General features: G+C 55.6%; 3 protein-coding genes across 5 annotated transcripts; all 3 read right to left on the reverse strand.

The window, feature by feature from the left end:
- Nucleotides 1-1,253: 1,253 nt before the first annotated feature.
- C1QB (complement C1q B chain) lies at nucleotides 1,254-6,636 on the reverse strand. Of its 2 annotated transcripts, none has more exons than XM_047728274.1 (3): nucleotides 6,489-6,636; nucleotides 3,165-3,365; nucleotides 1,254-1,994 (listed from the first exon to the last, which is right to left on the reverse strand). In XM_047728274.1, exons 2-3 carry the CDS (start codon nucleotides 3,340-3,342, stop codon nucleotides 1,420-1,422), a joined length of 753 nt encoding a protein of 250 aa, XP_047584230.1. In that variant the 5' UTR covers nucleotides 3,343-3,365; nucleotides 6,489-6,636; the 3' UTR covers nucleotides 1,254-1,419. The 2 variants fall into 2 exon arrangements, with proteins under 2 accessions (XP_047584230.1, XP_047584231.1); XM_047728275.1 differs by lacking the exon at nucleotides 6,489-6,636 and adding an exon at nucleotides 5,818-5,841.
- Nucleotides 6,637-11,204: 4,568 nt separating this feature from the next.
- Nucleotides 11,205-15,284, reverse strand: C1QC (complement C1q C chain). Its single transcript, XM_047728393.1, has 3 exons — nucleotides 15,125-15,284; nucleotides 14,630-14,823; nucleotides 11,205-12,044 (listed from the first exon to the last, which is right to left on the reverse strand). The coding sequence occupies exons 2-3, from the start codon at nucleotides 14,808-14,810 to the stop codon at nucleotides 11,488-11,490; spliced, it is 738 nt and encodes a 245-aa protein (XP_047584349.1). The 5' UTR covers nucleotides 14,811-14,823; nucleotides 15,125-15,284; the 3' UTR covers nucleotides 11,205-11,487.
- A 3,121-nt stretch (nucleotides 15,285-18,405) lies between these two features.
- On the reverse strand, nucleotides 18,406-21,422 carry C1QA (complement C1q A chain). 2 transcript variants are annotated; one of them, XM_047728436.1, is made up of 3 exons: nucleotides 21,267-21,422; nucleotides 20,219-20,388; nucleotides 18,406-19,218 (listed from the first exon to the last, which is right to left on the reverse strand). In XM_047728436.1, the coding sequence occupies exons 2-3, from the start codon at nucleotides 20,379-20,381 to the stop codon at nucleotides 18,644-18,646; spliced, it is 738 nt and encodes a 245-aa protein (XP_047584392.1). In that variant the 5' UTR covers nucleotides 20,382-20,388; nucleotides 21,267-21,422; the 3' UTR covers nucleotides 18,406-18,643. The 2 variants fall into 2 exon arrangements, with proteins under 2 accessions (XP_047584392.1, XP_047584391.1); XM_047728435.1 differs by lacking the exon at nucleotides 21,267-21,422 and adding an exon at nucleotides 20,675-20,697.
- Nucleotides 21,423-22,204: the final 782 nt, after the last annotated feature.

Genomic DNA, 22,204 nt, shown 5'->3' on the forward strand with positions numbered 1-22,204 from the left:
CTTCGAGGTGGGACAGCACAGAGCTTGCCTAAAGATAGAGGACCCGGCGGTCCCGAGTGGAGTCCTTGTCAGGGAAAGGCATGGGTGAGACCGGAAGGCCAGTCCACGGAGAGCCTGGAGGGCTAGGCTCATGGGCTGGGAGTCTATCCAGTTGGCCGTGGGGAACCACAACAGGTTAGTGAGCAGGGTAGTGATGTTTGTTCTAACTGGATGGCCAAGTTTGTGCCAGGCTGGGAAGGGTTTCGGTGGGGAGCGTGTGGGGAGAATCAAGAGGGGAAGGGTCTTGATTTCACAGTCAGTTTAGATGTTACAGGAGGACCCTTTGATCTTTTGGGCAGGGGGATGTGATGTTATAAGCAGAAAACCTCTGTAAGTGGGGCGCCTGGATGGCCTAGTCGATGAAGACTCTGACTCTTAATTTTGGCTTAGGTCACAATCTCAGGGTTGTGGGATGGAACCCTGCATCAGGCTCCGTGCTCAGTGTGGGGTCTGCTGGAGTTTCTCTCTCCCTCTGTCTCTGCCCCTCCCCATACTTGCATGCTCTCTTTCTCTTACTCTCAAATAAAGATTCAAAAGAAATCTTAAAAAAGAAAGGAAAGGAAAGAAAAGAAAAGACAAAACCTTTGTAGTGTGGGGCGCCTGGGTGGCTCAGTGGATTAAGCCTCTGCCTTCGGCTCAGGTCATGATCTCAGGGTCCTGGAATCGAGTCCCGCATCGGGCTCTCTGCTCAGCGGAGAGCCTGCTCCACTCCCCTGCCTGCCTCTCTGCCTACTTGTGATCTTTGTCTGTCAAATAAATAAATAAAATCTTAAAACAAACAAACAAACAAACAAAAACCTTTGTAGTGTCCAGCCTCAGTACATTGCCTTGAAAGGGGTCTCAAGTCATCAGTGGGCCGACCCAGTTCTGCCTGTGGGATCAAGGACAATCCCTTCGTCCCTCTGATCCTCAGTCTTCTCCTCTATAAACTGGGTATGATGTACCCTATCTCCTCCCATGAGTGTGAGGCTTAATGAGACAATGAAAGGGTCTAATCCAGCGCTTGGAACACAGTAGGTGCTCAGTAGACGGTGTTCCCTCCCCATCTCCCACTGTGTGGCTGTCACAGAGCTGGGCAGTCTGGCTCTCCATTCACCTCCGATCAGATGGAGTTTTTGCTTTCAGAGATCATCCACTCATTCATTCATTCAACCAGCATCCAAGCAGCACTTCAGAGCACCTACTGTGTGCTAGGTATTGGGAGACAGATTTGCATTAGACAGCTGTCCTTTGGCCTTGAAAAGTTTATTTGCTCATTCCTTCAGCAACATCCACAGAGCCCTACTGTGCATTTTGGTCTGGTGGGGGTGGGGTTGGGGGGTCCAAGTGAGCCTTTTGGCAGGGGGAGGGGATGGGGAAGGAGCCAGCCAGCCCCACAGCTCACACCTCTGTGTCTGGGAAGAGCAAGAACCCAGAGAAGATGCTATTGGCACCTTCCAAACCCAGCAGGGCATTCTTGTCTGTGGCCTGCAGAAACACGTTCTCCCCCTCGCTCAGCTTGAGGACCACACCGCCCGTGGTGACCTGGAAGGTGTTCTGGGTGTAGTCGCAGAAGGTGACCACCTTCTCCATGCGCTCCCGGCCCCGCATGAGGTTCACGCACAGGTTCCCTCGCGAGCTGGCGTGGTAGGAGAAGTAGTAGATGCCGGGCACGTTGCAGGTGAACTTGCCGCTGCGAGGTTCGTAGTTGCGGTTCTCGTTGGTGATCACGTGGTCGAAGCGGATGGGCTGCTCCCGCCGCAGGATGCTGTTGATGGTCCTCGTGGCAGAGAAGGCGATTTTCTGTGTGGCCTTATAGTCCCCTGACTCGCCCTTGGGGCCACGGGCTCCGGGGGGGCCTGGGGAACCTTTGGGGCCAATGGGGCCCTTGGGGCCTACTTTGCCTGGTTTCCCAGGAATCCCTGGGTCTCCCTTCTCCCCGAACTCGCCGTGGTCTCCAGCCAGCCCTGGCAGCCCTGGAAAAGCAGAGACAAGAGACATGATGGGCCAGGGATCGCTGAGAACCCAAAGAAGGAGCCCCCGGGCTAGGAGTCTGGGAGCCTGGCTGTGTAACTTCTGCCATGTCCCTGCTCCTCTCTGGGCCCCAGCTTGCTGTGTGTGGAAGAGAGGAGGGTGGGGGGGGGTCTCCTCCCAGCCCCGCTTTCCCCACAGCAATGGGACCTGACACCCGAGGAGCGGACAGTGGTGTCTCCTTAGGGAGGGTGCTGGGCCTGCCCTCCTCACCAGCTCATACAGGCTCCCCTGTTCCAGCCTGGAGCCGGAGAATGAATTCTCGGCCCACATACTCTCCCTTCTCACTCCCTCCCCAGGGTAGACATCTTTAATCAATCTCGACATTCCTTTCACTGGAGCCTAGAACTGGGTCTTGGAAACCTTCTCATGGGCCCTCCATGCGGCCGCTACCCCTCTGTTTGGCACAGTGCGAGACAAAACCTCCTTTCCAGGGAAGGGGCAGAGTATCGTGGCTGAGAGCATGGGCCCAGGGGACAGACAGATGTCCCGCCACACCTGCCATTATTAGTCATGTCCCCTTGATGGAGTCACACTCTCTGGGGCTCAGCTTCCTCCTCTGTAAAATGGGCTCATGAGGATACTTTGTGGGATTGCGAGGGTCACTTGCGATTATGTGAGACAAAAGTTGGTTTTGGTTAAATGAATGAACGAACGAAAGACATTTTACAGGGGGTTGTCTTGGTGGGAAGTCTCATTTGAACCCTGTGACAACCTTGCAAAGAATCTGCCCACATTTTATAGGTAAAGAAACTGCATTTCAGGGAAGGGAAGCCACCCACCCGGGAGGCAGCCCGGGGCTGCTCGTCTGCCGCGGTGCTCTCTGTCTGCCTGGACTTAGAGGTGAGAGAGCCACGGGCTGGTCTCAGCCTCAATATGGACGTGGCTCCCTCAGGCAAAAGTAGTCCTTCTGGACGTCAGTTTTCTGGGCTGTAAAATGGGAATCGGAATTCCCTTTTCTCAAAGTCAATGCAGGGAGGAGGAGAAGGGGGGACTTGGCAAGCTGATGGATTTGCAAGTGCTTTCGTGATCTCTCGGGTCAGCCGCTGTGACCGGGGAGGCAGGAGATGGGGCCTTGCTCAATGACACGAACGTAACCCCAAAGAGGGCAGTACCTTTCTCTCCCTTTATCCCTGGGGTCCCAGGTTTGCCGTTAGAGCCTGGTGCACCGGGGATGCCCGGGATGCCAGGGATGGCCGGGTGTCCAGTACAGCTGCTCTGGGCCCGGGAGGCACCCAACAGACTCAGGAGCAGCAGCAGCAGCACCAGAACGTAGCCCCTCGGGGCCGTCATCACCGCCCCGTCTCAGCTACCACCTGGGGGGGGACAAGAAGATGGAGTGGGTTATTGCCACCGAGACTCGTAGCACGTGTGCCATCATTCATTCACTCCTTCACATACACACTGAGTGTGTCCTTTCCACCAAGACAGACCCTGTGCTGGGTGCTGGGGTGACACCACGATGGCTCCTGCTTTCATGGAGCTGGCAGCCTTAGGAGAAGGCGGATGATCACCACGTAAACCGAGAAGTCAATGGAAGCAGGGAGAGTCTGCAGAGTGCTCTGCAGGAAACGCAGGGGTGCTTGGAGGGAGAGGGAGAGCCACTGGGGTGGAGGGGCAGGTGGATGGTTTTCTGGGTTGTAGTGGGCAGGCGGCATCTCTGAGAGGAGTGTTCGGGCTGAGAGCTGGAGGTTCAGCAAGGACTGCGGCAGGAATGTTCCAAAAGGAAAGGAAGCAGGGGCAAAGACCCGGAGGTAGGACAGCTCCTGGAGCTCGGGGACCCTGCAGGGAAGCCAGTGTGGCTGGAGGGGAGTGAGGGGTCGGAGGGATGGGATGTCAAGGCTGTGGTTCTCTGGCTTTGGATTTTCTTGCAAGCGTTCTCATTCAATAGAGCTTCTGAGTTCAGGGAGCCAGTTCTGTTTCCAGAGCAGGCCACTTTACACCCTCAGAACACAGCCTGGAGGAAGCTGTTATTTTTATACCAAAGAGGACCTGGTGGCTCAGGGAGGCTGCAACACTTGCTCAGGGTCATACAGGAAGGACTGTAGCCAGTACTCAAACCCAGGCCTGTCTGCCTCTCAAGCCAGTATGCCTGCCGGCACAGCAGTCCATCTCTGCAGATGAAGTATCCTCAGGTCCCTCCAAAGGCTGGGGGAGGAGGGAAACACTGGCCCCTTCTGAATCCCAGAGAACTAGGAAGAACTGTGCTGTCTTGATCTGGTCAGCACAGCCAACCCTCCATAGCATCAATTCTCAAGACAGAAGGGAACTTAAAACTCATCGGATCCACTGTTGCTTTACAAAATTGAGGGGACAGGGGCACCTGGATGGCGCTGTCAGTTAGGCACCTGACTCTTGGTTTCGGCTCAGATTATGATCTTGGAGTTGTGAGATCAAGCCCCACGTCGGGCTCGGGGCTCAGTGCGGAGTCTGCTTGGGATTCTCTCTCCCTCTCCCTCTGCCCCTCCTGCTCATGCTTACTCTCTCTCTCTAAAATAAATAAATCTTTTTAAAAATTGAGGGTCATTCACATAATAAAAATTAAACCTAAATTGTTTATCTTTGCATGAGACCGGTTCCCAATCTTCCTGGAGGTTTTACAGAGTGACGGATTGGACCACTTCAGTAACCCACACATTGGGCACTTAGCTAGGCTCCGGGCCAAACATGGTACGTGCCACTGTCTCATTGCATGTGGTCCTCAACACAGCCCCCATCCACCTCCAGGGAGGCACCCAGCTTTCTCCTCCAGATGGGGAGACTGGGTATTAGAGAGGGTGGGACCCCCGTCAAGGTCACAAGGCCACTTTGGGGCTGGGATTCCTACCGATGTCCTTTGCATCTTCAACCTCACAGGGTGTTCTGTTAAGAGGCTGCTGAGCCTGGTGGTTCGAACGTGGGCTTCGGAGCCAGACAGGCTGATGGGGCCAAGGTGTGGTGGCATTTGGAGCAGCGAGGGGTATGGCGCTCAGTGGAGGCGTCTATCCTTACTGCTCCTGCTGCTGTAGCGGGCTCTGTGTCAGGGGCGGTGGTGAGGGACCCCTGATGACTGCCAGGGCCCCAGTCAGTCCTCTGCCTCTCCCAGGTAAGGGCCTCAGGCAAATGGCTTCTCTCTGGTGTGTTTCCCCTTCCATGAAATGGGGATAATACTAACCTCTGGCATGTAGGATTGGTGGGAGGATGGATGAGGTAGGACCTGGCATGGTGGAAATGCTGAACGAATAGTAGCTGTTTCTGTATTATCCCCATCATCTACGAACCCCCGGATATGATAGAGGATGGTTGGAAAAGTATAAAACAGGATCCAGTCCCTTTGGGAGATGGGGCTCAGGGAAAGGAGGTCTCAGGGGGATGCCGCCCAGGGGTGGAGAGCTCCAATCTGACGGTGGGGGGGGCATGAGGGCAGTGGGCCCAGACCCCCCATGAGACTCAGGCTTCCTGGGGAAGCAGGAGGTGGGGTGGGGGGAGGGGAAGATCCAGGTTCTGGCTCATCTAAAGGGCCACTGAATCTCAGATCTGGGCTAGGACCTAGGACTCACCTGGTCTGATCCCTCTCCCCGCCATGCATCACCACCGCCAGACTTGCCCCTCACATCTTTTCCGTGCCAGCAGTCCTCCCAAATCCTTCCAGCCCCCAACAGTCCTTTCCTGCCCCACCCCCAGCTTGGAATCAGGCCAACTGGACTTACACTGCCCCTCTGCTGCCAGCCCATTGCATGACCTCAGGCAAGGACCTTAACCTCCCTGGGCCTGTTAAGCAAATTTTACCTGTCAGGGCGGAGGATTCAGTAAGATGGAGTCTGAGAGGAACGCGGTCTCTCATGGGGTGTGTGGTCCCACCCCCTCCTTGACAAACAGGGTTCGCTTCACTCAGGGCTAACTATTAACTGCCCGCCACTCCACCTACAAGTCAAATTCGTTCCTTGAAAGAGTCAGACTGAGTTTTCTCAGCAGACGGAGAGGAAATGAGAGAAGGCGGGTGTTGGAGAAATACTGGGCTGGGAGGAGGGGGACCTGGGTCCTAATTTCACCTGTGCCTCTGACATGTCCTGAACCAGGTCAAGCTTGACCTCCTTTGGGGCTCTCAGTGCCCCTAGAATGTTCTATTATTCCCAGAGAGGGTCGAAGCTGAGAGAGGTTACCTGCCTCGCCCCAGGTCACCGGCATCTAAGAGAGAGAAGCAGGACTCGGCTCGAGTCTTGCTGACTCCAAAGCTCTTATGTGGGTGCCTCCCATCACTCAGGGCTAGCCGTAGACCCCCAAGTGCACCCCCAGGGAGTTTGACTCCCCGGATCTGGGATTGGGCCCAGGGAGCCACACGGTTAATTGCCCCTGGTGGCTCTGAGGCAGGGAACGCAAAGGGTCCCCTTTGGAAATCATCACCCCCTGCCATATGGGTCCTGCTGCCGCTCCCCCCAGGCGCCAAGCCCCAACCTCACCTGGGAACCTGGTGTCCGGTGATGCCGCTGGGCTGGGCAGCAGTGGGACGAGGACCTAGGCGCCTGCTGCTCTCAGGCCGAAGCGGAAGTTCAGTCCCCAGAGACAGGAAGGGCCTTCCCCTGATGGCCCCCTCCCCTGGCCCCAGCAGGACGGCCCCCTCCACTCTTGGCCCACCCAGGCAGTTTCAGGTCCCATTTCTGCAATCTGGAGGGCTTTACTGTAAATGGGGAGGGTGGTTGGCCGGTTTGGTTTCGCCAGCTCAGCAGTTGTTGGGAGAACAGGCTGTGCTGGGAGAATGGCCGCAACCGGTGGCTTGTGTGCCAAGGTCCCCCGGCCTTGCGATCCCCTCTGGTAGACATGGGCGTTCCTCCCTGACATGAGAACATGGCTGGCCTGGGGCCTGAGCACTGGATTTGGAGTCAGAAACCGTGACTCATTTTCTGGCTCTGCCCCTCATCGGTGAGCTTGATTCCTGAGGTCTCGAAAGGGGGCCAAAACATTCTCCGCCAAGAGGACCCAAGGGAGCCCCAATTTCCTCTGCTAGATGATGGGACTATACACCTGTGCTGTAGACGGCACAGGGCACTGGGGGGGGCTCATTTGCGATCATGGAGGAGAAAGCGGAGGGTAAACTAGAAAGAACAGGGTATGTGTTAATTGCTAAGATCACGCATGTCTCAGGCTTCCCTTTTCTGGGTGCATCTTCTCTGCCTTCTTCCCGTTCTATACTTCCGCTCTTGCCCTGTTCTCAGAAAATTATCTAATCATGAATTTTGAATGTGGTCATTATTTATTGATAGCCCTTCCTTCTGTTGACAGCAGGGCTCGAAGCCGGTGACCATGATGGGCATAGGCAGGAGTTTACTGCTTGTTGATCCTGGAATCACGCCAGGTCCAGGCTGGACACGGGCTTGGAGGTCACCCAGCTCATTCCCCTCACCTTCTATAGGGGAAAACTGAGGCTCAGAGGGGAGAAAGTTGTCACTGAACAAATGTCTATCATGAGCCTCCCTGTGCTAGGTGCTGGAGATGGTCACAAGCAAATCAGCCGTGTCTCCTGTCCCCAAGGAGAGTTCCTTCTACTGGGGGAGACTGGTTTAAACATTGAATGACGCAGTGGTCTCACAGCCTCTGTGATAAGTGTCAGAGAAAAGAGGGGACTAGGAGCGCCTGGGTGGCTCAGTCCATTGAGCGTCGGACTCTTGGTTTCGTCTCAGTGTGTGATCTCATGTGTCGTGGGGTCGAGCCCGGTGTCTGGCTCCTGCTCAGCAGGGCGCTGGTTTCTCTCCCCTTTCTCTGCCTCTGCCTCTCTGTGCACACTCTTCTCTCTAAAATAAATATATAGGGACGCCTGGGTGGCTCAGTTGGTTGGACGACTGCCTTTGGCTCAGGTCATGATCCTGGAGTCCCGGGATTGAGTCCCGCATCGGGCTCTCAGCTCCACGGGGAGTCTGCTTCTCTCTCTGACCTTCTCCTAGCTCATGCTCTCTCTCACTGTCTCTCTCTCAAATAAATAAATAAAATCTTTAAAAAAATAAAATAAAATAAAATAAAATAAATATATAAATAAATCTTGAAAAAAAAAAGGAAAGGGAAAGGAAAAAGAAGGGATCGCTGCAGCCCACACCTCATACACGTGGCAGCTGCGGGACTCAGAGCCCTCCCTGACGCCAGGGTCTCAGCCTGCTGGCTGACGCTGCATCTGAGGCAACGTGATCCCCTCACAGCGGTGGGTGCCCTTTGTGGGGACAGGTGCCCCTCTCTGGGATGGGTGCCCCTTGCAAAGACAGGTGTCCCTCTCTGGGACAGGTCCTCCTCACTGGGATTGGTGCCCCTCACTGGGATGGGTGCTCCTCACAGGGACGGGTACCCCTTGCAAAGACAGGTGTCCCTCTCTGGGACGGGTCCTCCTCACTGGGATTGGTGCCCCTCACTGGGATGGGTGCCCCTCACAGGGACGGATTCCCCTCGCTGGGATGGGTGCCCCTCGCAGGGATGGGTACCCCTCATGTGGACAGGTGTCCCTCCCAGGGATGGGTGCCCCTCCTAGGGATGGGTGCTCAGCTAGATCAGGAGCTGCCACAGGTCAGGAGGGCCCCACTTGACATCTGTGTTTGGAGACAGAACATCTTTGAGCTTGTGGATGCTAACTGATGGAAATTAATGGTTACCTGCAGTGGGTATTAGGGAAAGAAGAGACTAGTTTGGTAAAACCAAAGGGTCTCTGGGCTTGGCCAGCTATAGACTTGAAGGGCCTGAGCCTAGATGAGGAGGGAAGGCATTGGATTCTGAGCTGGGAGAAGGGTAGAGCTCTGTACCACTTAGTCTCTGTGCCTGTGAAATTGTAAATTCATAGGTTGCAAGTCTAGGGTTCTTCTGAGGGCCCCCAAGGGCCACCTGGGCCTGGGCTTCTAATTCTTTGGTGGCTGTTGGCAATGAGAAAATGTGAGCTTGAACTTGGAGTTCAAGGAGACAGCCGAAGACTAAGAGCAGGAGGCAGCAGGGAGGGGAGGACAGCCATGGGCTTAGGAGTCATCCTCTCCTAAGTTTGAATCCCAGCTTTGCTTTGGTCTAGCCATGTGGCCTCAGGCACATTTACTGGCCTCAGTGTCCCCATATATGAATGGAATGCATAGGTTGTGGGGGGCCGTTGAGGTAACCCGGCATATCCAGGGCCCAGCCTTCTGTAGGTCTCACATGCAAACCCAGGGGCAGTGTTATATATACGAAGAGAAGAATGAATTCCTGGAGGCTGGGTGCATGGGAGCCATGCCTGGATCAGGGATCAGGAGCAGAGAGGTCTCTGGGCCTCGGCCCCTGAGTAGGAGTCAGCTGGTGTCTGTACCTATAAAACTCCGCCTCACATCCCTGACACCGAGGGAATGATCCCTACCAAGCGTGGCAGCAGAGACGTACAATTCCTCAAGTTTCCGCGGTCTAAGAGGGATTCCTTGAGGCTTGGGGTGTCTTTGTCTTCTTTTTAAAGTTTTTGTTTATTTATTTTGTTCAAGGGGAAAAGCTGTGGGAGAGGGAGAGAGAGAACCTCAAGCAGACTCAAGCCGTGCCTTGGGGCATCCTCTTCTTGTTCTGGTCCCATCCCCCTCCCCCTTGCCTGCCCCCCTTCGAAGCCTCGCCGGGTTCCTCTCAGCCCAGCAGACAAGCTGGCATTTTCAAAGGCCCTTCTCTCATGACAAAGCGAGAACAACAAGGAAACAATTATGGAAAATAAAAACGGCACAAAAGTTGTCGTTTCCAAAGCACAGGTTTCTGATCTGACACTGTGGCCTACATAAATGGTGTATTGATTTTTTAAACAAAAGAGAAATGAGAAGAAAGTTGTATCACTTGAGGCGTTGCTGGGTGGACTGCTAAGTGGCTGATGGAGGAGAGCCGCGAGGGGAGTGGCCCCGTGACCTGGCCCTGTCCCTGCCAGAGGCACCCCGTGACCCAGGCGGGGTTCCTGGGCTCTTGCTTCTGTTCCCACTGTGTGTGCTTGCTTGTGTGTATGTGTGTGTGTGCGCATGCATGACTTTCTTGTGCCACCGGATTTGGGAACATAGGCTCTAAAAAGTCACCTAGTTTGTGATCCAAGGCTCTGGAGGGCACTGCGGAGACACAGAAGGGAGAATCAGGGAAGGCTTCGTGGAGGAGGTGATTTTTATGTTGAACCCTGACAGCTGAGTGTCTATCCGCCAGGTGGATGGAGGGCTAGTGTGTGAGCGGGGTGGGGGGCATGGCACCCAACAACATGGCAAAGGCAGGAGGGTGTGGAATGGCTCCTTTCACGAACAAAAGAGCCAAAGTTGGTGGTGCTAGTTGTGCACCGCAGCCATTGTTCTGACAACCCCGCTGGGTGGTTCAGTGTCCCTGTGAGCCCCGTGGGACCTTGTGGAAGCAAGCTGAGATCCCAGCCTGGCCGGGCAGGTTCTTGGGTCTCGGTGGGCTCTGAGGCTGGATGGGCAGTCTGCCCAGGAAAGTTACACTTTTTTATCTTTTTTGAACTTGAACTATCAACCCTTCTCATGGTCACCACAGGGAAAGCACTGTGGCTAGAATCTGGCCTCCTGGTCCTCCAGCAAGGATCATGGCATCTGAGTCCAACCATCAGGAGCCTTGTGGGGACAGCCTACCAGCCTGGGGACAGCAGTGGTGTTTGCTAAGCTCCTGGGGGCTGCCAGACTTTGTCGGTTACTTGGGGTGAATCAGACAAATGGGGGGATAGATTCTCTCTCTCTTACTGGCTCATGCCCATCTCACTCATACACTTACTCTGCTTTTAGTCACTCATTTACCCACTATTTAATCATTCATTCACCCCAACTAACTCATTAATTCGGCACAAATTCACTGCCCATCTGCTCTTGGTCTACATTGGGCTTACCTGAGCCCAAACCCCTCCTGTGACAGGTGCAGCCACAATTCAGCACGGGTCTGGGAGTTCGAACATGCCTGTTTACCCGTGAGCATGGACAGCTTTAATGACAGGAGCACCTCTCACCCAAACAAGTGACAGCAGATGGCCCATTGGGGACCTCTGGCGGCCTTCAATCACACTCTCCCAAATGGCCACGGGATGCTGAGTGCCAACCTTTACTGAGCACCAGCTAGATGCTCTGTCTAAATCTAGAGCCCGCAGATGGCAGCGGCAGGTGCAAAGCTGAGGATGAAGAGGCCGCTTCTTGGAGAACTTGGCAGTGAGAAGCCTGAGACTTGCATATTTATCAACTTATTTATTTATTTATATATCTCCTTGCCTTTCCCAAGACTTGGGGGTGGGGGGGGCAAAAAACGTTGACAGTATTAGAAGGTGTTGGTTAAGTCTCAAAGCAGTGACTCCTGAAGGAGCTCAGAGGAGGGAGAAAACGTGGGGCAGGGGGTCAGGGCGGGCTTCCTGGAAGAGGAGTCCATCAGGTGGGGAGAATGGCCTGAGCACAGTGGTTCTTGCGGGGAAGCTCAGGGAGACGGGGCGGCCCTGGGGCTGGAGCCGGCCTGACCGCCCTAGTCGGGAAAGAGCAGGAAGCCGGAGAAGACGCTGTCGGAGCCTTCGGTGCCCACCATGCCGTTGTAGTCATTGACCGCCAGCCACACCTGCTCTCCCACCTGCAGCCGCAGCAGCACGCTGCCCGAGCTGACCTGCTTGCTGTTGGACATGTGGTCACAGAAGGTGGTCACCTTGGTACCATTGCGGTACAGGTGCACGCACAGGTTGGCCGTCTGCGACATGTGGTACACAAAGTAGTAAAGCCCCGGGACTTTGCAGGTGAACTTGCCGGTGCTCGTGTCGTAATCCCCCTGTGGATTGGTGATGACTCTGTTGAACTTGACCAGGCTGTTGGGCCTGGGGTACTCGGCCGTCTGCCGTGTGACTGTGAACACAGACTGGTGCTTCTGCTTGTATCTGCCCTCCTCCCCTGGCTCCCCTGGGGGTCCCATGATGCCAGGAACCCCTGGAATCCCAGAGGTTCCCATGGGGCCATTTTTCCCAGGAAAGCCAGGTGTGCCGGGTTCTCCCTTCTGACCCTTGGGTCCTCGTGTTCCAGGGATAGCTGGGATTCCTGGTGAGAGAGCAGGTGGGAAGTAAGTGATGGGACAGGAAACAGGGACCCTGGGGGTATCCTCTAGGGGACAAAACCCTGGAGGTTAGCCTCTGGAACCTCCTTCCCTGGATGGACTGTCAGCTGGGGACTGTGTGCAGGGAGTTAGAAGAGAGAGAGGCCTTGGCTGGAGTCCCGCCTCCTCATGGACTTGCCCTCTGACCACGGCTAAGGTGCTCCCCAGTATGTCGGCCTCAGTTTCCACATTTATGATGGAGAGAGTAGACCTGGCCAGCATCTGGAGGTGTTGGGACTCATTCTAACACGATTTGTAGCCTGTGTAGATATGTGTACCCACCCTTTCCCTGCAATCAGACGTACCGAAAATTTTGTGTTACTTTTCAAAAGAGAGCCCTCATCATTTTATAAGCTTCAGAACCCCACAAAAGTTGTATCCGTGCCTGAGACGGAACCACCCCGGACCAGCTTAGCACATGGGAACCACTGGATGGGTACCCGTCTAAGACAGCAACTAAGGGGTTGCTGTCTCCCGCTCCCCTGGCCCCATTCAGCTCCCCCCGACAAGCCTCTTATGACACCTGGGCTGGTTCAACTTCTCTCACGGTACGGATGAGGAAACTGAGGCCAGAGACTCACTCAAGGCCCAGCAGCCAGGAGGAGGTCGAGTCAGGATTGAAAGTCAAATCTGGTTGAGTCCCAGTCAGAGCGAGTGATTCTTGTAACAGCCCTGACTATCTGAGCCCCTGTGAGACTTTTCTCTCCTTGTCCTAAGTGTCCTCATCTTTTCAGGGCTGGCTCTAGTCTCCTCTTCCCGGAAGCCCTCTCTGGCCAAGCCCGCCAGCCCTCATGGCCTCTTCCTCCTCTGACTTCCCGAGGGCTGGCTGTCTGGGCTGACCTATTTGCGGCAGGTCCTCCCTCTATGGCTCTGTGAGCCTTTTAGGTCCTGGAGTTAGAAAAGGGGATCAGGATCCAAAAGACCCAGATGAAAGCTATGTGACCCTGGGCAGGTGACTTCCCCTCCCCGAGCCTCCATGTGCCTAACTGAGGAAGGGGCTTAATGGAACAGATCCCAGAGAGCCACTGGGAGCTTGGAGCGGGAGTGTGCGAGAGCCGGGTACCGTACAGGAAGTGCTCGGGAAGGTCAGCTCCTGGTGAGGCCTGGAGGCACGCAGGGCCCTGTCTTATTCTTCAAGACAGCTTTCAGCAACTGTTTGGGAGGGGGCGCACATGCTGGGGGAGGGGCCTGACAGGAAGTGGGGGGTGGTGGCCAAAGGCATAGCCTTTGGCATAGGACAGGATTCCGCTGTGTGACTTTGGGTAAATTGCTTAATCTCTCTGAACCTCAGCTTTAACATTTATAAGATGGCCGAAAGGCACTTTACAAAAGGACTTTGGCTGCAGTTTTCTCACTTGTAAAACGGAGTTAACAATTTTACCTACTCCATAAGATAAGCATATGCTGAGCATTTGGAACCATGCCTGGCATATAGTAGGAGCTCAATAATTGGGGACTGTCAGCCACCCAGGCCACAGGGTGGCCAGAGACAGCCTTGTAGTATAAGTTCTTGAAAAATGGCAGACCTGGGGGCCTCATTTGGCTCACCCGGAATCAGAGAATTCCTTCTGGATTATTGGCAAAATTTCATTCTAGTGCCAGGAGGGAAGATGGCAGTGGGGAAAATCCCAAGGTCGGTCCTTGTCCCTGGCCTGCCCACCTCCACCTCTGCCGCCCCCCATCACCCCAGTCTCACCCATGCTGGCTGTAGACACACCTGCATCCCAGATATGCACCTGACCCAGAAGGCACCCCCAGACTCCAGCACCTGCCCAGCACCCACACCCCCTCATGTCCTCAGCCCTCTTTGCTCACGCTCGGACTTGCCCATCATTCTGCAACCCCGACTTCTCACTCCCCATGCTCTCAACAACTCAGTATCCCAGGGAGGGAGGTGAGCACAGACCTCCCATAAAAGCAATGATGACAGCTGTAACATGCATAGCTTACGCATCCCCGAGACCGTACCGCGTGCACGGTGCTTTTTTACATTCTTCTTGTTTAATCATCCCAGCATCCCCTGTGCAGCCTGTACTACTGTCTCCTCATTCGACAGATGAGGACACTGAGGCTCTTTGCACAAGGAAGTGGTAGGGCCATCTGTGCGTTGTGGACACTCACCATGTCCACTCCACAGGGTCCCCCCAGCACCCTCCCGCCCCTGCCCTGAGGTCCATGCCGCAGAGCAGGTGCACAACACTTTAGAATTTGCCAAAGGTCTCCAGGATCATCTCCTGTGATCCTCCCCCCACTTCCTGGGACAGGTGCTCTCATTCTCTCCTTGGTGTCAGACGAGACACTGAGGCACAAAATTGGGGAACGGGGGGGACCGAGTCCTGGGGTCTGAGGAGAGATGGGTGACATCTGCCAGGAAAGCTGGACTCTGCTCTGAGAGCTGGTGCAGCAGGAAGGATTGCATGTCTTGCTAGCAAGTTGCTGTCCTCCTCCCCCCAGCTTTAGCCCCTGATGGACACTTGCCCGCTGCCCCCAGGCCTCCAGTGATGCCTCCCCAGCAGGCCGGCAGACTCACCTGGCTCGCCCTTGGGCCCCGGCAGTCCATCGTACCCGTCCTTCCCAGGGGCCCCTGGTAGGCCCGGCATCCCGGGGATCCCGTAGCAGCCTGTGCTGGCCTGGCCCCCAAGTGGCAGCACCAGCAGGAGCAGCAATAGGTTTAGTCCGAGGTGGGGCCGGGAACTGGACCCCATGTCCATCCTGGGGAAGGATCTGGGTAGGGAGAGAGCTGAGTTGGCCCACCAAGCCCCTCACCCACCCTCCTCACTCTCTTGTTCCCCAGGCCAGTTCTTCTCAGCCCTCCGGAGCCTACCTCCCTTCCCCAGGCCCCTTCCCTTGCCCCTTGAGGGCTGGGACCACAGGATGGATGGAGGATGGGACATCTCTGTGCCCAGGCCCTCAGCTCAGCAGTGATGGGGACCCTCCTTCCTTTCACCAATCAAGTTTTCCCCACGTTTCAGGGAGGTGGCAGGGGTGCCATTTGCCCTCGTCTGGGCGGGGGTCCTGGCCTCACCTGGGTTGGCAGGATTCTGGTCTGGTCACAGAGATGTCCTCAGATCTGCTTCCGTTCTCCCGGGCAGGAGGATACCGTGTCAGAGTAGTCACGTCGAGGAGGGCCCAGAGCAGGCTGGGCGGCCGCCTCCCCTCTGCTCACCCTTCTTCCAATCCCACATCCCCTTTCCCATAATTTTTCCTGACTCAGTATTTTCTTTTGGGCACTGAGTCTGGCTGACCGCAGCAATGCTCCTGTGTTCCCCACCCCAGGGTCATGCGTGTCTGAAATGAGGAAATGTCTACCCCCCTGGGTCTGCTGGAAGGTGTGTGTGTGTGTGTGTGTGTGTGTGTGTGTGTGTATGTGTGCGAAAGTCCTTACCAAAAATCACGTGTAAATGGTTTCTTGGGGTCCAAAGCCTTGCTCTGACCTCTCTGCTTCGCTGCCCCAAGAAACAAACCTTGCATGCACTTGTGAAGTGGCAGGCCTTATTCTAGAATCTTCCGTTTGCCCCTCTCATTTGTTACACTTGGGGGTGGACACCAGGATGGGCAAGCCTCGATGGCAGGCAGCCTGCCATGGTGGACAGAGTCAGTGGCCCCGGATGTCGTCCAGCCCTGCCACTACCTTGCTCTGAGGCCCTCCACAAACCACTCTAGGCTTTAGTCTTCCCGTCTGTATACTGGGGGGGGGGGGGGGGGGGGGCAGGAGGGCAGGTCTAGGTTTTGCGTGTGTGCACGTCTTCCTTTGCTGGGGTCCTTGATGATCCCTGCCTCCCTCTCCTCCATCTCCGGCACCCCTGCATCTGGTCTTGGAGCCTGTGGTGGCTGCTGCAGGGTTGCTGGTTGGGGCCAGGCTCGCAGAGCTGGGAGAGGGCCCTCTCCTCTCTTCCTGTTCTCCTCCTATGACATTCTGAGGAGGAGGGGCTGCTGAGCAGTTGAGGGGTCCCACCCTGACACCCCACCTGCCCCCGGTGTCACTTGGGGTGAGGCCTTTGACCTCCCTGAGCATCCATTCCTCCTCTGTAAATGGGGGGTTCCAATAGCTCCCATGCAGGGCAGTGGTGAGGACCCAGCGCGTGAGGCAAGCGCAGTGCTTAGCCTGGTGCCAGACGTGAGCGGGAGTTCACAGCTCTGCCTCTGCCCCACCAAGTGACCTTAAGGGCCTCGGTCTTCTTTTCTGTCCCTACACCCTTTTGCCCAGGGCTGCAGAATGTGAGCTGAGGGCAAGGATGTGAATGAACTTGGCCCCGGAAGTCCCCAGCAGGTAGAGGGCTGGGAAGAGCAGAAAGGGTAGACATGACTGCTGGGGAGACCCCATCTTCCATTCTCATCTTGTTTGCGCTGGTCCGTGTTGTCCAGCAGGTGGCAGCCTTGGCCCATGCTCAGCCTGCCCTGCCCCAGCATCCTGGCCATGCAGGGCTCTGCCTGAGCCTGTTCCCCTCCTCCAGGTGATCTGCCTCAGGCATGGTGGGTGCGGGGGGGTAGGTCTAGGTGGGATTTAGGATAAGGAGCCGCCTGACCCTCCCTGCACTAGCCTGGTCTTTCCCACCACTTGTAGGGTCTGCACTCCCGACATCTTTGAGTCCCATTGCAATGAAAGGAGCGCTCCACTCTGGGGTCAGCAGAGCCGGTTCACATCTCGGTCTTGCCACTCTCTGGCAGTGTGATGGCGGGTAGGCATCTCCTGTCCTTGAGCCTCCATGAGGAGGGATTGCTAAGATCTGGTGTGTCCGTGGCTAGGAAATACCCAGCCCATCGTAGGTGCTCGAAGATCTGCTTCATTTCCTGGAAGTGTATGTTCTGGGCCGGGAGGCAGGGAGCTGGGGCGGAGCAGAGGCCTGAAGCAGGCAGAGGGGCAGGAGGAGACCAGCGCAGCCCTGGGGCTCCAGCGGGGTCACCCTCTCCTTCCTGACCCCCAGAAGTTGCAGGTGGGACAGCCCCGGCCCAGGAGAGGGTCTCTGGAGTCTGTCAGAAGCCTGGGGGGAGGTATGGGTTTGTGTGGACTCCAGCTGCCCCTTGTGTCCGACATTAGGTGGGAGACACTGATCCTGGGGCTCGGGGGCCGGCCGGTGGGAGTGTGAGCGCGTGTGAGGGTCAGCAAGTGAGAGAATTGGGGCGGTGCTAAGGCACATACGTGTTGGAGGATGAGGAGGGCGTGGCAGGGGTGTGTCTGGGACACATGTGTCGAGGTTGTGTGTGTGTGTGTGTGTGTGTAAGAGTGTACTTCTGACAGTTTAGGAGGGGTACTTAGGTGTCTGAGACACGGGGTACCTGGGTAGGACAGCACGGATACCCCAAGTATGTCTGCGGGTGTGAAGGTTTCAACGAGTGTGCACGTGTGGAGTGCAGGTGTGTGGCGTGTGCGCAGCAGAGGGCACAAAGGGCTTTCTCTGGGGAAATGCCCAGGGCATTAGACATCCTCAGGACCAAACTTCCAGCTACTTACTGTCTTCGAATTCAAAGGACGAGGTGGGGCTTCTTGCCTCCGAGCAGCTCTGCACAGGCTAAGTGGGACCCCGGGAATATGCACCATGGGCACCCCAGACCTTCTCAGTCCCAGCCAGCAGGGATGCCTAGCCCGGGAGGGAGGAAGCCCCAGCTTCCATGCTTGCCCGGGAAGCCCAGGGCAGGACTCGGGAATCTAGCTTCGGGGAGGACTGCTGCCTGCCCTTGGGCTAGTCGCTCTCCTTCTCTGAGTCTTGCCCATGTTTTGCTGGTTCAGGGTTGGAAATCAAGTGTCACCTGTCAGGCATGTGGCTGTGGAGGCTGGCAAGGGTCACCGTCACACACACACAGGCTTGGATACCGGTAAGTTCTGGGCTCAAATCCCAGCTCCTTCTCTTCAACACTGACCGTGGGCTTTATGTCCACCCATGCCCCTAGCCTGCCTCATTATCTGGAAAGTAGGGTCATGATACCCACCTCACTCCCCAGCCCTGCAGATGAAACAAAATACAATAATGGCTCAAACTTTCGAAGTCCTTACTACAAAGCAGTCCCTGTTCTGCAATTTCTGTGTATTAAGTCATTCAGTCCTCCCAACAAGCCTTTGAAGTAAGTGCCTTTGTTATTCCCATTTTACAGATAAAGAAACTGAGGTCACTCAAGTTATATCATATACACACGGTTAGCCAACTGGTAAGTGGTGGCCTAGGATTTGAACCCAGGCCGATGAGGCTCCCATGTATTTACAACAATATATGTTGTAAAATACGAAACACAGGCCTGCCTTGTAAGCACTCAATGATTGTCATTCCTGTGCTCCCTCCCGGTGCCCAGAACAGCATCGGAACCTCAGGCTCAGCACACAGGAACTCAGGTGTTTATTCTAGGAAGAATTCGAGGAAATCCATCTTACAGTGGGCAGTGGGCAGTGAGTTCTCGGGGGCTCCGGGAGCCAGCCCTCACCCTTTAGGCAGCTAAAGCAACAGCACCCCGATAGAGAGCAGACCATAGAAACCAGAGAGGTAGAAGGCGTGGGCTGGAGTCACACAGCAGGAAGCATGTGCGGCCAGGGGCGGGAGGGTCCTTCCGGGGCTCAGATGGACGGGAAGATGAGGAAGCCGCTAAAGACACTATCCACCTCCGGGCCCTGGTAAATGCGGCCTTTGACGGGGTCTTTCTCAATCCAGACCTGGTCTCCTTGCTGCAGCTGGAGAACCGTGCCCCCGGACACCACCTGGAAGATCCCCTTGCTGTTGGTGTCACAGAAGCCCAAGGAGCGCCGGAACTGGTCCCTCCCAGACGACACGATGGACAGGCAGATGTCCCACTTGGACACCACCTGGAAAGTGAAATAGTAGTAACCCGGCACAGCACAGAGGAACCGGCCCGTGTGGTTCTGGTACGGGCCTTCCTGGTTGGTGATGATCGTGTCGAAGAGGACCACGTTGCCACCCTTGGGGGGGTTCCGTCTTATGGCTGAGAAGGCCGGCCGTGGCTGGTCCTTGATGTTTCCTGGGTTGCCCTTGATGCCTTTCAGTCCTGGGGAGCCAGGGAGCCCCAGGGGGCCACTGGGTCCAGGAAAGCCCATGTTGCCAGGCTTTCCAGGGGGCCCAGGGTCCCCCGGGTCTCCTTTAAGGCCTTGGATGCCTGTCCGCATGCCGGGAGCCCCTGTGGGGAGAAAGGCCAGATCTGGAGGGGGAGTCCAGTGTCCACCAGTCCTCAGGGAGATGGCTGGGACCCTTGGCTGCGGTGGGATGGAGGATGCGGGAGTGCCTGGGCCTTCAAAACCTTGATTCTGGCTGATTGTGTGACCTTGGGCAAGTGTTTCAACCACTGACCCTCAGCTTCCTTATCTCTAAAGTGGAGAAAAGTGAGAACAGGTACTTGGAAGCTGTCATGTTCTTGCAAAAGCAGGACAGGCTCCTCTATACCCCACTGGGCCACTGCCCCTGACTTCTTTGGGTTCGGGACTACATTTAGGAGGCCTGGATGCCAAGTATCGCAAATGTTCATGCAAATCCTTCTGGTCTGCTATGGACTGGGAGGCTCAAGGGGACTGAGATTATCTTTTTCTACTCTGAGCATGTCCTCCTCCTTTTTCCTTCACAGCCACCCCTCTCCCCCACCTTTTTTTTTTTAGAATGTGAGTTTCTGAAGCTGGAAGGGGCTGGGAATGGGGAAGCAGGGACAGATTTGGGTGTGGGGACTGGAAGGATGCAGAAAAGATAGTTGCCATGAACTGATCATCTCTACGTGCCAGGTAGGGTTATTTTTTCCATTTTACAGATGAGGAAACCGAGGTTCAGAGAGAGTCAGTAACTTGCTCAAGGTCACACAGCAAGATGAGTCTCCTGAGTCCAAAGATGAGCGCCTTATTCGTTCCGGTAACTGAATGACAACCCAGGACTGGGCGCTGCTCCAAGACCTTTCACATTTGTTGCTTGTGGTGGTCCATGAGAGAGAGGACTCAGTCAGGAAGGGGGATTCAGAGAGAGGCCTGGCAGCCTGGGGACATGTCCAGGGAGGAGGATAGGTTCCCCTCAGCCCCTGGGACCAAGTGCAGAATGAAGGGGCTTCATGCAGGGGCCCAGGCCGTCCCCAAGCATCCACCCCGGAGGCCAGGCCCAGCCAAGGGATGAAGTGCTGGGGTCTAGAGGGAAGGGCTTACCTGGCTCCCCTCGCTCCCCCTTGAGGCCTGGCCGTCCGTCTCGGCCGGGTGGTCCTGCAGCCCCGGCCCTCCCGTCCGGTGCTCGGCACACATCCTGGGTCACTGTAGAGGCCAAGGATATGGCCAGCACACAGCCCACCAGCCAGCCCCATGGGGCCTCCATGATGCCACTGCGAAGACATAGGGCAGGGCTAGACCTCACACACTCACACACACCCAACTCGTACATACACTTGAATCCCACACCTACAATGATATCTACACATACCCCTGCCACCGGTACACATACACACCTCCAGGGCCTTCAATATCCACCTTGCACCCAGCCCCAGTGACCCCGCACGTACATGAAGAACCAGAAGTTCACACAGATGCCACACACAACTGAAGTTACACACTCAGACACACAAACTTGGCTTCCAATCCCACACGGACAAACACAGGGAGCAGACTCACAATCCACTCCACACTCCCGGATGCACGAATGACACCCAAATGGACTCCATCTCGCACTCAGCCACACACTCATATAGTCCTACAGATGATCAATTCCATTGAACAAATATTTATCGAGCGCCTACTTGTTATTGAATTAACACTCTCTCACCCAGATGGCAGAGCTGTGCGTACACATAGGAATTCACAGCCCCCTGACACAATGCGTGTGCTCACCGCCCCCCCAAATACTTGACCCCTTTCAGCACCTACTGGACTGTCTACGGGACCCCTGTGCTGGCTCTGACACTCCCAGTCTTTCCCCAGCTTCTTGTGTCTTGGGGAGGCCAAAACCCAGGAACTCTGGTTAGAGGGATGGGTTATATCACCACTTCCCACTAACTCCCAAACCCGAGGAATGAAGATGGTCCCCCCACTCACTTATTCTGGGTCCTGGATCCGGACCCCCCCCCACCACCACCGGCCAACTCTGTCCTGGCAGAGAACCAAGGACAGTGTTCCCCCTCCCCTGCCTTTGTGGTCCAGCCCCCTAGGCCAGCTCCCCTGGCTCCCTGAATTTCATAGCCCCCTCCCCCTCGGGCGCTGGCCTCACCTGCCTTAGCTGGTCGTCAGTTCAACTGGATGTTCCTGTCCTCCACCCAGGGACCACTGTGGGACACCCAGCAGGGGTACTGCCTGCCTGGCTGTGGCCAAGTTTCACATCCCTTCCTACTTCCCCTTCTCCTTCCCTGGGCCTGCCCCCAGCTTTGCCCCAGGGGCCAGAGGCCTCCCGGAGACAGTTTGAGCAGACCTCAGCAAGACTGGGACACTGGACATTCCCCCCCACCCCCCACACACGCACGCAAGCTGGTGTGGGGGCAGGGATGGGAAGGCAGCAGTCTGCAAAGATAGAGGCCGTGGAGGGGGTCCTGGGTGGGGTGTGAGAACCAGGGATGCACAGAACATCAGGGTAGACAGAGTTTTTCTAAAAGTCAGTAACTTGAAAGACTTTTTCGAGTTTATGAAAGCAACATGTATTCATTGTCTAACGCTTGGGAAATACAGAAAAACACAAAGGAGAGTGCAGTAGTGATGAGAAGCTTAGTAATCAGCTTTCTAGACCTGCCACTTCCTAGCTGCCCTTGGGAAGTTACTTAATGTCCCCGGGCCTCGGTTTTCTTTTTTTTTTTTTTTCTTTTTTTTTTAAAGATTTTATTTATTTATTTGTCAGAGAGAGAGAGAGGGAGAGAGAGCGAGCACAGGCAGACAGAGTGGCAGGCAGAGGCAGAGGGAGAAGCAGGCTCCCTGACGAGCAAGGAGCCTGATGTGGGACTCGATCCCAGGGCGCTGGGATCATGACCTGAGCCGAAGGCAGCTGCTTAACCAACTGAGCCACCCAGGCGTCCCAAGGGCCTCGGTTTTCTTATTCATAAATTGGGAACAACAGATTTTACCTCATCGGAGTATTATAAAGTTTCAATGACATAATATATATACAAAACACTTGGCATGGGATGAACACTTAATAAGTAGCATTTATTGGATTTAAAA

This window comes from Lutra lutra, chromosome 4 (assembly GCF_902655055.1).
Source record: "Lutra lutra chromosome 4, mLutLut1.2, whole genome shotgun sequence".
Classification (NCBI taxonomy): Eukaryota; Metazoa; Chordata; class Mammalia; order Carnivora; family Mustelidae; genus Lutra; species Lutra lutra.

Excerpts from the sequence above, each read along its gene's own strand:
- C1QC (XM_047728393.1), bottom strand. The coding sequence starts at position 14,810 with ATGGACATGGGGTCCAGTTCCCGGCCCCACCTCGGACTAAACCTATTG. Across the intron at positions 12,045-14,629 it reads GGGGCCCAAGGGCGAGCCAG|GAATCCCAGCTATCCCTGGA; the intron begins GTGAGTCTGCCG and ends CTCTCTCACCAG.
- C1QA (XM_047728436.1), bottom strand. The coding sequence starts at position 20,381 with ATGGAGGCCCCATGGGGCTGGCTGGTGGGCTGTGTGCTGGCCATATCC. Across the intron at positions 19,219-20,218 it reads GGGGGAGCGAGGGGAGCCAG|GGGCTCCCGGCATGCGGACA; the intron begins GTAAGCCCTTCC and ends TTCTCCCCACAG.
- C1QB (XM_047728274.1), bottom strand. The coding sequence starts at position 3,342 with ATGACGGCCCCGAGGGGCTACGTTCTGGTGCTGCTGCTGCTGCTCCTG. Across the intron at positions 1,995-3,164 it reads AGGGATAAAGGGAGAGAAAG|GGCTGCCAGGGCTGGCTGGA; the intron begins GTACTGCCCTCT and ends CTGCTTTTCCAG.